This window comes from Oncorhynchus gorbuscha, linkage group LG02 (assembly GCF_021184085.1).
Source record: "Oncorhynchus gorbuscha isolate QuinsamMale2020 ecotype Even-year linkage group LG02, OgorEven_v1.0, whole genome shotgun sequence".
Lineage (NCBI taxonomy): Eukaryota > Metazoa > Chordata > Actinopteri > Salmoniformes > Salmonidae > Oncorhynchus > Oncorhynchus gorbuscha.
In genome coordinates, this window is record NC_060174.1 from 19,563,733 (window position 1) to 19,575,590 (window position 11,858).

Below are 11,858 nucleotides of genomic sequence, written 5' to 3' on the forward strand. Positions count from 1 at the left end.
TCTGAAGGAAGAAGTGTGCTTTAACGTTTATCATTGACAGCACATTTTTTTTGAATCAGTAGTGATTTTTTCTTTGCTGAGTGTGTGATGTTGACTTTGGTCAGTTATGGTAAGTGGTTGGGGCTCACCGGGTGGTAAGTAGGCCAAGTAGGCCGTTGTTGGTAGGTCTGTGGTCTGTCACAGCTGGGTGAAGTGAGGTGTGAAACCATAGCTGTACATCTATAGTAGGGGAACCAAAGGGAGGGGCCCCTTTACACATCTGATCAGTAGGTTCCTGTTTTCTTCGTGTCAGGATAATCTTTTTCTTTCTGAGAAATATTGAGTAAAAACACTGGGTTGATGCCTTTCTAGTAGAAAAAGTATCTTGCAACATGTCCTTGAAAACATCCTGCTCCAATCACTTCAACATACATGTATTAGGAAAACACTGTGACCGGCACTTCCTGTAATCATCATGGAGTAACTTGGGCAGTAGGATTAAAGTATTGCAGGGGTCAAAACATGGCTCAAGTGTTGGGAAAAGTGTTCACGTCAATGAGATTAAGTATGTGGAAAATTACAACAAACAATCAACAAAACTGTATTGTGATGGCCTCATGGAAGTGTGGATTAGCCCATATCAAATGATCAATTCACACATTGATTGATGGCATCCATCTGAATGGTCACGTTCTAAAGCATTTCACAATTAGTGTGTTTTCTCTTGAGCAGTGATGAAACAGCTCATCAGTGTCAATAACCTCTTGCATCTTGTGTGTGTGTGTGTGTGTGTGTGTGTGTGTGTGTGTGTGTGTGTGTGTGTGTGTGTGTGTGTGTGTGTGTGTGTGTGTGTGTGTGTGTGTGTGTGTGTGTGTGTGTGTGTGTGTGTGTGTGTGTGTGTGTGTGGGTCCTTATGGGTGTGGTACCATAAGTTCCTTCCTCGTCTCTTCAATAGAGTAGTGCAGATGTGTTCTATCAGCCCACACAGGGGGTGGCCTTCCACACAGCATCACTTCCAACAGTATCTCTGCACATGTAAGTAACACATTAAGTAACAACTGTTTATTTAGTTAAAATCTAAATTATACACAACTTCTCTTCACTTCATGTGTTATTCATATGAAATTATACAATTAGATAGTGATTTTAGATGACAAAAAAAACTTGGAATGGAGTGCCAGGTGTATGGTTACATATATTACATGTAACTGTAGCAATACATTTGCAAGGCATTTGTGGCCATGTAAGCTTTTGCTCACATGCAACAAATTCTAACACAAATTTAGCAAAAAAGGAAAAATCTTGGAATTTAAATGGAAATTGTTTTATAAAATCTAAAAAGGAAGAATAAATATAATATGGTAATCTTTATTTCACTCCAGAGTGGAACACAGTTTTTCAATTATCACTAATAATAGGAATTTTGAAATAGCAGGTTTACGACATTCAAACATGTTGACTTCACGTGCAGATTGAACTTAAATCCCCTTCCTGGCTGCAGCTGTCTGCTCCTCTTAGCTAACCACAATGTGGTTTAAATGGTACGGAGAGATTTAAATGGCACCATAGAGGTTTAAATGGCCCTAACGCATGCTAGTGGAGGCATGCAGTTTTACGAGGTCGGGTCAACTGACAAATTCTTATCTCATTTTCTGAAAATAGTTTATTTTCCAGCTTTTCACAATGAATTTATAAACTATGCAATATACCAACAAAATATATTATTTTCATTACCTGGTGTTCATGCGCTACAAACAGCTTATACCTCATTATTATTGCTTATCACACATCTTTTCATATCAAATATCTCCCTGTGTTTGCAAGGTGGGTTGTGAGACAGCAGAGCTCCAGTGGAGAGAGTGTGTTAGCCTGAGTGAGCCTTGAGCCTACTGCAGGAGTTCTACACGTATCCAAGTCTTGCCTTATCCAGCCCAATCCAGCCATTTTCTGACACGCCAAGCCCAGCCGAAACGAGCACAGCCCGATCAAGCTCTTCACAACCCAGCCATGGATTCCATGTCCTCCCTGAGCTCCTCAACCTCCTGCCCCTACCTGTACCTCTGGAGTAATAGCATCACCAACAACAGCAGTAGAAGCAGTATTAGCAACAATGTGATCCTGGAGCACTACAACCACACAGGGCGCCTGCAGCACCGCGGGCCCCGCCAAGGTGGCCTGAGCTTGGGCGCGACCCTCTCCCTCTTCATCAGCATCCTCATCATCCTGGAGAACCTGCTGGTCCTGGTGGCCGTGCTCTCCAGGATCCGCAACAGCCACCGCTGGGTCTACGTGTGCATCGCCAACATCACCCTCAGTGACTTGCTGGCTGGGGCGGCCTACGTGGTCAACATCTGCATGTCTGGCAGCCATACATTCAGACTGAGCCCAGCTCTGTGGCTGTTCAGGGAAGGGGTGATGTTTGTGACCTTGGCTGCCTCGATCTTCAGCCTGCTGCTGATAGCAGTGGAGCGCTACACCGCTATGATGAAGCCGCTGCACCAGAAGTCAGCCAGGAAGACATGTCGTATCTACGGCCTGGTGGCGCTGTGCTGGATCCTGGCCTTCGCCATCGGCTTCCTCCCCCTGCTGGGATGGAACTGCGTGTGCAGCCTGGAGAGCTGCTCCACCCTGCTGCCGCTCTACTCCAAGAGCTACATCTTCTTCTCTCTGCTCATCTTCTCCCTCATCCTGCTGGCCATCGGTGTGCTCTACGGCGCCATCTACTGCCACGTGCGCAGCAGCGCCAAGGTGGGATCCCAGCGCAGCCGCAAGCGATCCCTGGGGCTCCTGAAGACGGTCATCTCCATCGTGGGTGTGTTCATCATGTGCTGGGGCCCTCTGTTCGCCCTGCTGCTGCTGGACTTTTTCTGTGTGTCGCGGCAGTGTGCGCCCCTCTTCAGTGCCGACTGGGTCATTGCTCTGGCCGTGCTCAACTCTGCTCTGAACCCTGTCATCTACGCCCTGGGTAGCACAGAGCTGAGGAAGGCCATCGCAGGGCTGCTGTGCTGCTGCTGCCTCAGGGCAGGCCTCTGTCACCCTGATGCCTTCGTGTCCAAGGAGACCAGCAGCACGGGGAGCACCAGGCATAGTAGCCTGAGGAACAGTTTCAATAAGGTCAGGAGTTTCAGTATCAGCCCCCCGCCTGCACCCAAGGCCCCCAAGAAGAGCCGCCTCAGCTCCACCACCAGCTGCCTGTCTGTGTCGAGCGGTTAGACCACAAAGGGCTGCCTGGGGCAGACATAGATGCGAAAGAGAGCTCTCTTTGTGTGTGTGTGTGTGTGTGTGTGTGTGTGTGTGTGTGTGTGTGTGTGTGTGTGTGTGTGTGTGTGTGTGTGTGTGTGTGTGTGTGTGTGTGTGTGTGTGTGTGTGTGTGTGTGTGTGTGTGTGTGTGTGTGTGTGTGTGTGTGTGTGTGTGTGTGTGTGTGTGTGTGCGTGTGTGTGTGTGCGTGCGTGCGTGCGGGTCTGTGGGTGTGGGTCTGTGTGCGGGTGTTGGAATTTAGAGAAAGCCCGCTAGCACAAGGCTAGCATTTTTCAAAACAGGGTAGTAGAAAATGTATCTCATTGGCACAACTATGAAGATACAGCCTTGTTACAGCCTAGATACAAGCATGATGCAGCCATGAAGAAACTATGAAGAAACAGCCTTGATACAACTATGAAGATACAGCCTTGATGCAGCCTTGACACCACCATGATACAACTATGAAGATACAGCCTAGATACAAGCATGATGCAGCCATGAAGAAACTATGAAGAAACAGCCTTGATACAACTATGAAGATACAGCCTTGATGCAGCCTTGACACCACCATGATACAACTATGAAGATACAGCCTAGATACAAGCATGATGCAGCCATGAAGAAACTATGAAGAAACAGCCTTGATACAACTATGAAGATACAGCCTTGATGCAGCCTTGACACCACCATGATACAACTATGAAGATACAGCCTAGATACAAGCATGATGCAGCCATGAAGAATCTATGAAGATACAGCCTTGATACAACCATGATACAGCCTTGATACAGCCTAGATACAGCCTTGATACAACTATGAAGATACAGCCTTGATACAGCCATAATACAACCATGATACAGCTTTGATACAAGGATAACTGTTTTCTCTGTAATTAGTTTTGTTCATTTTTTTGCCTTGTCATCAGATCAGGACGTGGCACATACTGATAAAGTTTATTTTATGTTATGCATTACAAAAACACTTTAGAGTTGTTCAAGATTTCTTATAAAAGAAGCATTATAGAAGCTTTATTTTGTTTCACTGTTTGAGCCTCAAAACAGATGACCTGTTTCTGTCATTGAGGTCTATATGCTGTGTGCACTTTTTCAGTGCTTTACTAGAACTGAGATTTAAAAATCAATTTTTGTTTTTAGATCTTTTTGAGAATACAATAAGATTTATACATAGATACAAAGACATACACTACATGACCAAAAGTATGTGGACACCTAGTAGCAATGCCGACGCTTGGAAATGCGCGTGGTGATCTTAGGCTTTTGTGCAGCTGCTCGGCCATGGAAACCCATTTCATGAAGCTCCCGATAAACAGTTCTTGTGCTCAAATTGCTTTCAGAGGCAGTTTGGAACTCGTAGTGAGGTATTGCAACCAAGGACAGACAATTTTTAAACGCTACGCGCTTCAACACTCGGTGGTCCTATTCTGTGGACTTGTGTGGCCTACCACTTAGCTGCTGAGCCGTTGTTGCTCTTAGATATTTCCACTTCACAATAACAGCACTTATAGTTGACCGGGGCAGCTCTAGCAGGGTAGAAATTTGTGGTCCTTCTGTAGCTCAGTTGGTAGAGCATGGCGCTTGGAACGCCAGGGTAGTGGGTTCGATTCCCGGGATCACCCATACGTAGAATGTATGCACACATGACTGTAAGTCGCTTTGGATAAAAGCGTCTGCTAAATGGCATATATTATATTATTATTATTATAAATTTGGTGAACTGACTTGTTGGAAAGGTGGCATCCTATGACGGTGCAACGTTGAAAGTTACTGAGCTCTTCAGTAAGGCCATGCTACTGTCAATGTTTGTCTAGGGAGATTGCATGGCTGTGTGCTTAATTTAATACACCTGTCAGGAACAGGTGTGGCTGAAATAGCCAAATCCACTCATTTGAAGGCGTGTCCACATACTTTTGTATATATAGTGTAGGTATTGTACACAACTATAGAGTTTTATTCATTTTTTTGATGGTCACAGTACATCTTATGTATAAATAAATGTTTTTAAATCATATAATATCTGTCTTGTTGTTGTACTGTATTACTACATGGTCAAACGAAATGAACACTTCACTCCCATAAGCAATTACCACCATCTACCTCAGGGTGGAGACATGTTACCAGGGGCTTGTGTGAACTGTGAAGAACTGTGCTGTGTGAACTGTGCTGCCTCAGGGCAGGCCTCTGTCACCCTGATGCCTTCGTGTCCAAGGAGACCAGCAGCACCAGGCATAGTAGCCTGAGGAACCGTTTCAATAAGGTCAGGAGTTTCAGTATCAGCCCCCCGCCTGCACCCAAGGCCCCCAATAAGACATGTTACCAGGGGCTTGTGTGAACTGTGAAGAACTGTGCTTGTGTGAACTGTGAAGATGTTGCTTCACATCCAACAGCAGGTTTCATCAGTGCTGCTTGCATATGCCTCTTTCATGTGCTAGTCGGAACTACGAATTTCTGAGTAAGTTTTTTGGGTAGAGATTCCTATTGGTTGATTCTGATACTCTGTATTTGACTCTTCTGGCCAGGTTAGCAAGTTGGAATTTTTGGGGTTTCCTAGTTCCAAATAGCATTTGAACGCAGCAATAGTCACAGAAGCATAAATTCAGTCAACAGTGACCTCTGAACTACATAACTTCTGAGTATTTTCCCAACTGATGAGATATGCATAGAAATGGACATATACACGTTATCAAAAGTTCCAGACTAGGATGCAGAAACATACAGCAGCTATTGAAATATTGAAATATTTCCTGTAACAAGAGACATGAGCAAAAGTGTCTTCAAAGAATTGATACATTTTAAGATTCTCTTCTGGCACAGGATCATTGTTTTTTGCATGGCCGAATCCACAGTATTTCTAGATAACCTCAATGTTTGTAACACCAGATCTGTGACTTTGATTGATGAAAAATATGTGGACAGAAACTTAATTTGCATCACAATTACTATTTATCTAAAAAGTATGTTACTGGTAGGGTATAAATGATTACACACGTGGTAGAGCATTTGGAACAAGGCCTGGGGTATTGAAGATAGGAAGGAGATGTGTGAAAACGTTCCATCCAATCATAGGACTATTAACAATAATACTGTATTAGATTTTATTTACAGATTAACTAACCATACTGTACAGTTCCTACGCAGGTGATGAACCTACTCTCACCTAACAATCACAGTGAAATGTCAATTAAATATCAGGAATCAGCAACAGTACTCGGGCTCTATGAGAACATTCCAGAAGACAGTGGGGAAGGAAGATGGAGGTGAGATGATTTTAGCTGAGCTCAGGAAATGGTGGGGGATGGAGGATAGTCGTCATAAATCATAGCTAACGGATCATTCAGCTGGCAGAGCTACAGAGGTTCGCCGGTCAGAGGTTCTGAAAATAATGGCTATGGGAACTGTGATGCAGGGGTCCATCTCAATAGTCCAAACCATTGTTTCTCAAACATCTCCTTTGGGACCCCCAGACGTTTACAATTTTGTTCTAGCCCCGAACTAGCTCACCTGATTGATTATTATTCGACAAGTTGAATCAGGTATGCTTGATCTGGAAAATTGCTTTTACCTGACAAGTTATTTTACACCAGTGCTAAATGAAGTAAGGGGAAGGGTGCTTAAGAAAGGAAGCCAGTTTAGAGTATTGAGAGGGTTTGGCGACCACACAGGCATGCCTGTTTGTGAAGTAGCTGAGCTGCTCGGGCTCGCCCGTGGCTGTGGGAACTGGGAGGGAAATGTGGTGTGAGGTGAGAGAGGAAAAATAACTTTCCCTTTGTCTACCATGCAGGTGATTGATGTGTCACACACACACACACACACACACGCACACGCACACGCACACGCACACACACACACACACACACACACACACACACACACACACACACACACACACACACACACACACACACACACACACACACACACACACACACACACACACACACACACACACACACACAGGGAGTGGAGGGATAATTAAATTGTAGAAATAAACCATGCGTAGCCATCATGGTTGAATATTGATTGTGAAATGGGTTATCCAAAGAATATATTTCTTTTTATTTATAAGGTATAGTATTTTGCTGTAAAATGGCTTGCATAAGTCTGTCAGTTGCAAGTCAAAAGTCACTACAGAGGCCTCTAGCAGAAGTCAGTGCAGTAAAATACACTGCATTGTGGCCTTTTGTCTCTTTACTGTTTTTGTTGTTGTTACATTGTTGAATTAAACAAGTGGTTGCAAGTGTTGCTATACTTCTTCACACAAAGTCCTGCACTTTCGAAGTAAAGGTAAGATAAGCCTTTCATTTTGGGTTCTGGCGTGGCTCCAGTGCCTGATGAAAAAGAAACAAAAAATTCCAGGCTTTATTAGCGGAGGGCTTAGCCGTTTGTTGTGTCATATTTGACACGTCAAGGGCTGATACGCAGACCGCCGCTCTCTCTTGCCCACAACAGACCCTTTCTCTGCTCTAATTGAGGTGTGTTGGGTTAATGGTGGTTGCGTGCAGACGTGGCCATATGCTCTTTAATTACCCAGCGATTTGCCTGCAGGTGTGCTAATGATGTACTGTCTGACATTACAACAGGCCCTGAAACACTCCAGCAGTCCACTCCATCTGACTTCTCTTTCCTTTCCTCTCCTCCTTCTCTCTTTTCCTGCTCACAGTTCATGAACCTGCCCGTCTGCTAGCTACCTAAGTGAGATATACAATGGCTTCTTTTCTAGACTGTAAATGAGGAACGAGGACAACATGTAAACATGCCATTACAGGGGGTGGATGTGGGAATATTTGTAATTTTCTCCCTGGCTCTGGCAGCCATCTTAAGTGGGTAAATGGGATTTGACTGTGGTGAAACAAGGAGGGAACCGAACAGAAGCACTGAGAAGAGAAGCTTGAAGGTGTCACGGAGGTCACTGGTTATCTTTTTTTATTTATTTAACCTTTATTTAACTAGGCAAGTCAGTTAAGAACAAATTCTTATTTACAACCCCGGCCAAACCTGGATGACGCTGGGTCAATTGTGCGCCGTCCTATGGGACTCCCAATCACGGCCGGATGTGATACAGCCTGGATTCAAACCAGGGACTGTAGTGATGCCTCTTGCACTGAGATGCAGTGCCTTAAACCGCTGTGCCACTCGGGAGCCCTGAGTATCTGTTCTTTTTCAGTGTTTCGGATGGATGATTTCATAAACTAGCGAGCTGACAATATCGTAGGTGCCTCCAAACACCTCAAAGTGGTTCAGAGAACGAATGTCATGAATTTGCCGTTTAGCGTTCATACTTCAGGCTCAGGTATTTATTCATTACTAAAGGCTATGTAAATAGTGAGTGTTGTGGATACAATCACACCCAATCAATCACAACACAATAATTTCCTTTCCAATTGACAATGGGTCATTGATATTATTGACATCATGCTCCTGCCAGCACAGAGAACAAAGCAAGGGAAGGGCATAGCTGTGTAGTCACAGCTTGTCCACACAGTGCATTATTTGCATTTTATAAACTGGGTGGTTCGAGCTCTGAATGCTGATTGGCTGAAAGTTGTGTTATATCAGACCGTATATCACAGGTATGAAAAACATTTATTTTTACTGCTCGAATTACATTGGTAACCAGTTTATAATAGCAATAAGGCACATCAGGTGTATCACAGTAGTTGAGGCGTTACTACAGACACTGGTTTGATCCCAGGCTGTGTCACAGCTGGCCCTGACCAAAGGGGTAAAAGTAAATAAGAAAAAGGCACCTCAGGTGTTTGTGGTATATTGCCAATATACCATGGCCAGGGGCTGTATCCAGGTACTCCGCGTTGCGTCATGCGAAAGAACAGCCCTTAGCTGTGTTATATTGACCATACACCACACCCCCTCAGAACTTATTGCTTGATTACATAATTTCTTGAATTTGTCTGTTGCACCTGACCATGGGATCTTAGCTTGCGGATTTGGAGTAATTTTGGTTAATTATATTCAGTTGTAATTGTGTTGTAACACACGCACACATACGAGCTGGCCTCTGAGAAGCTGAGGAAGAAAAAAACATCTGGAGAGGACAAGTGACCATGAGAGCACAGAGGAGCTGTACTGAAGCCTTCAACTCAGCTGTTTCCTTCTTCTTTACCAGTTTCAGATCTGTCATCGTTCCAGTCTGGCTTGCAGATCAGAAGATGAAGGGAGGGTGGACAAGACAGAAGTTATGTAGGATCAGGAATTTCATGACGTGTACATCTCTATCATGAAGTGTACATCTCTATCATGATGTGTACATCTCTATCATGACGTGTACATCTGTATTAGATGATATACAGTATAAGGACACGGATATGACACGATCTGATGAAATTCCAACAGCTGCTCTCTTCAAGACGTGCGCATATGAACTCAATAAAAACATGTCTAGGAAATTCGGTCAAAGTATAATTTCTGCATGACTTCATACCGAATACTTTTTCAAAGAGTGGTCTTTTATGCACTGAGAATTGGATTTCAGCAAGGCTGTGACCTGGGGCTGGGAGGACCGGCAGGCAGAAGCCCCAATTCTGTGGTTTTTCTCCCAGCTTGTCATTTACACGCTATGAGGCAGAGTGGACTGGAGCTTGAATTTGTAGCACAGCTGGTACTGCTCAGCCTAAGCCAATTACCCAGCCTGCACGCTGCCACGGCCAGGATCACAAGGACACTGATTAAATAGTGGAGGGGGCAACAAAAACGAATCAAGCCAAATAAAGCGGCCACATCTCAAACCTGGTCAGCTTTTGAGGAGAACGATAAACAGACTTTGGCATTGCTATGGAAACTAAAATAGGAGATGTGGGGAGAGCTGAGTCTTTGGTCTGGGTAAGCCATTTAGGACTGTGCCTGTATAGGAGGGCTGGAGAGTGTGTATTGTCATATTTATGATTCTAGTGTGGGTTGTAGGCAGCCCACTGGATGGAACAAGTGTAATCCTGGTGGGTATTTGAACCTGTGACCTTCTGTAATTACCTGGACAATCCTTTGGGTTCCTTTCAAAGGTCCAATGCAGCTGTATTGATCTGAATATCAACTCATTTCTGGGTAACAATAAAGTACCTTACAGTAATTGTTTTCTACCTCAAATACTCCAGTATCCCTGCACATTGGGGCGGCAGGGTAGCCTAGTGGTTAGTGCATTGGACTAGTAACCGGAAGGTTGCAAGTTCAAATCCCCAAGCTGACAAGGTACAAAATCTGTCGTTCTGCCCCTGAACAGTTCCTAGGCCGTCATTGAAAATAAGAATTTGTTCTTAACTGACTTGCCTAGTTAAATAAAACTGACTTGCCTAGTAAAATAAAAATGTATAATTTACACTGTATTTACCTTCCTCTCTTTTTTCTCTTGTTTTTTTTTATATTAAATGCTGCACTGTTGGATAAGGCATGCAAGTTAACTGGGAGATGTCTGAATGTGAAGGGAAAAATGGAAAATTAGCTGTTATTGGCAGAGAGGTTTGGAACTATTGGTCTATTAAAACTTCATAGGGACAGCCCCCTTTTTTTCCAATTTTTGCCTAAAATGACATACCCAAATCTAACTTCCTGTAGCTCAGGCCCTGAATAAAGGATATGCATATTCTTGGTACCATTTGTAAGGACACATTGAAGTCTGTAGAAATGTGAATTGAATGTAGAAGAATATAACACGATAGATCTGGTAGAAGAAAATACAAAGAAATAACCAACCACTTTCTTCTTTTTTTCTACCACCATCTTTGAAATGCAACAGAAAGGTCCCACTACTAGCCATCTCTCTGGTTGTAATTCCGATGGTGTCCACAAGATGGCAGTAGTGTATGTGCAAAGTTTCAGATGGATAACTTAAAGTATGAACAAGCTACATGATATGTAGTGTGAAGTCACCAGGTACATGTGTGCAAATCGTGAAGGAGACAATTACATTACATTTTTCTGCAAGAATATGGTCAAATCTGTATACTTGGACTTTGATTGAGCTTTTCCAGTATTAGTAGCCATATTGTAAGTTCAACATTTACAAAACACACAGTTTTCATAACTTCATAACTCTCCATATTCTTGTCATTTTTTACCAAAAGGAAAAGGCTTTCTGTCGCACAAGGTGGTTTGTAGCAAAGTTTTGCGACAGATACAAAGTATCTGCCACATACTCCCGTAAAGCCCAGCTCATTGTGGCTATCTAGCTAGCTTTTTTTTGACCCCGATTAGTGCTTATTTTACAAAGTTACAGTCAATCAACTGAAGACCGCCTGCGTCATCGGCTCGCCATGAAGGTGTCGCTCTCTGACCAAATATAGTGTCCTATAGGATATACTACACTCCTAATGATATAGTGAAGTCTGGTTACGTTCTAGGATCTCTGAGGAATAAATACAAATGTGATTTTACTGGTTGAAACCACGTTTAGATTTTCACAGATTCCTTTCTTTGCAAATTGAACGAGTGGAAATACAAAATCGATCGTGCATGCAATCGATCGTGTATGCTGGACCTTTTTAGGATATGAAAAATGATTTTATCTGACAAAACAACAATTCATGTTATCTCTGGGACCCTTTGGATGATAAATCAGAGCAAGATTTCAGAATGTAAGTGTCATGTATTGTCATATATTGTCATGTCTTGTC

At 43.4% G+C, this 11,858-nt stretch overlaps 1 protein-coding gene across 1 annotated transcript; it reads left to right on the forward strand.

Moving 5' to 3' along the window:
* The first annotated feature begins 898 nt into the window (after nt 1–898).
* On the forward strand, nt 899–3,982 carry LOC123998632 (sphingosine 1-phosphate receptor 4-like). The gene is made up of 2 exons (XM_046303689.1): nt 899–1,014; nt 1,804–3,982. Exon 2 carries the CDS (start codon nt 1,987–1,989, stop codon nt 3,190–3,192), a length of 1,206 nt encoding a protein of 401 aa, XP_046159645.1. The 5' UTR covers nt 899–1,014; nt 1,804–1,986; the 3' UTR covers nt 3,193–3,982.
* Nucleotides 3,983–11,858: the final 7,876 nt, after the last annotated feature.

What these genes read in the sequence shown, in the direction of transcription:
- LOC123998632 (XM_046303689.1), top strand. Translation starts at nt 1,987, where the DNA reads ATGGATTCCATGTCCTCCCTGAGCTCCTCAACCTCCTGCCCCTACCTG.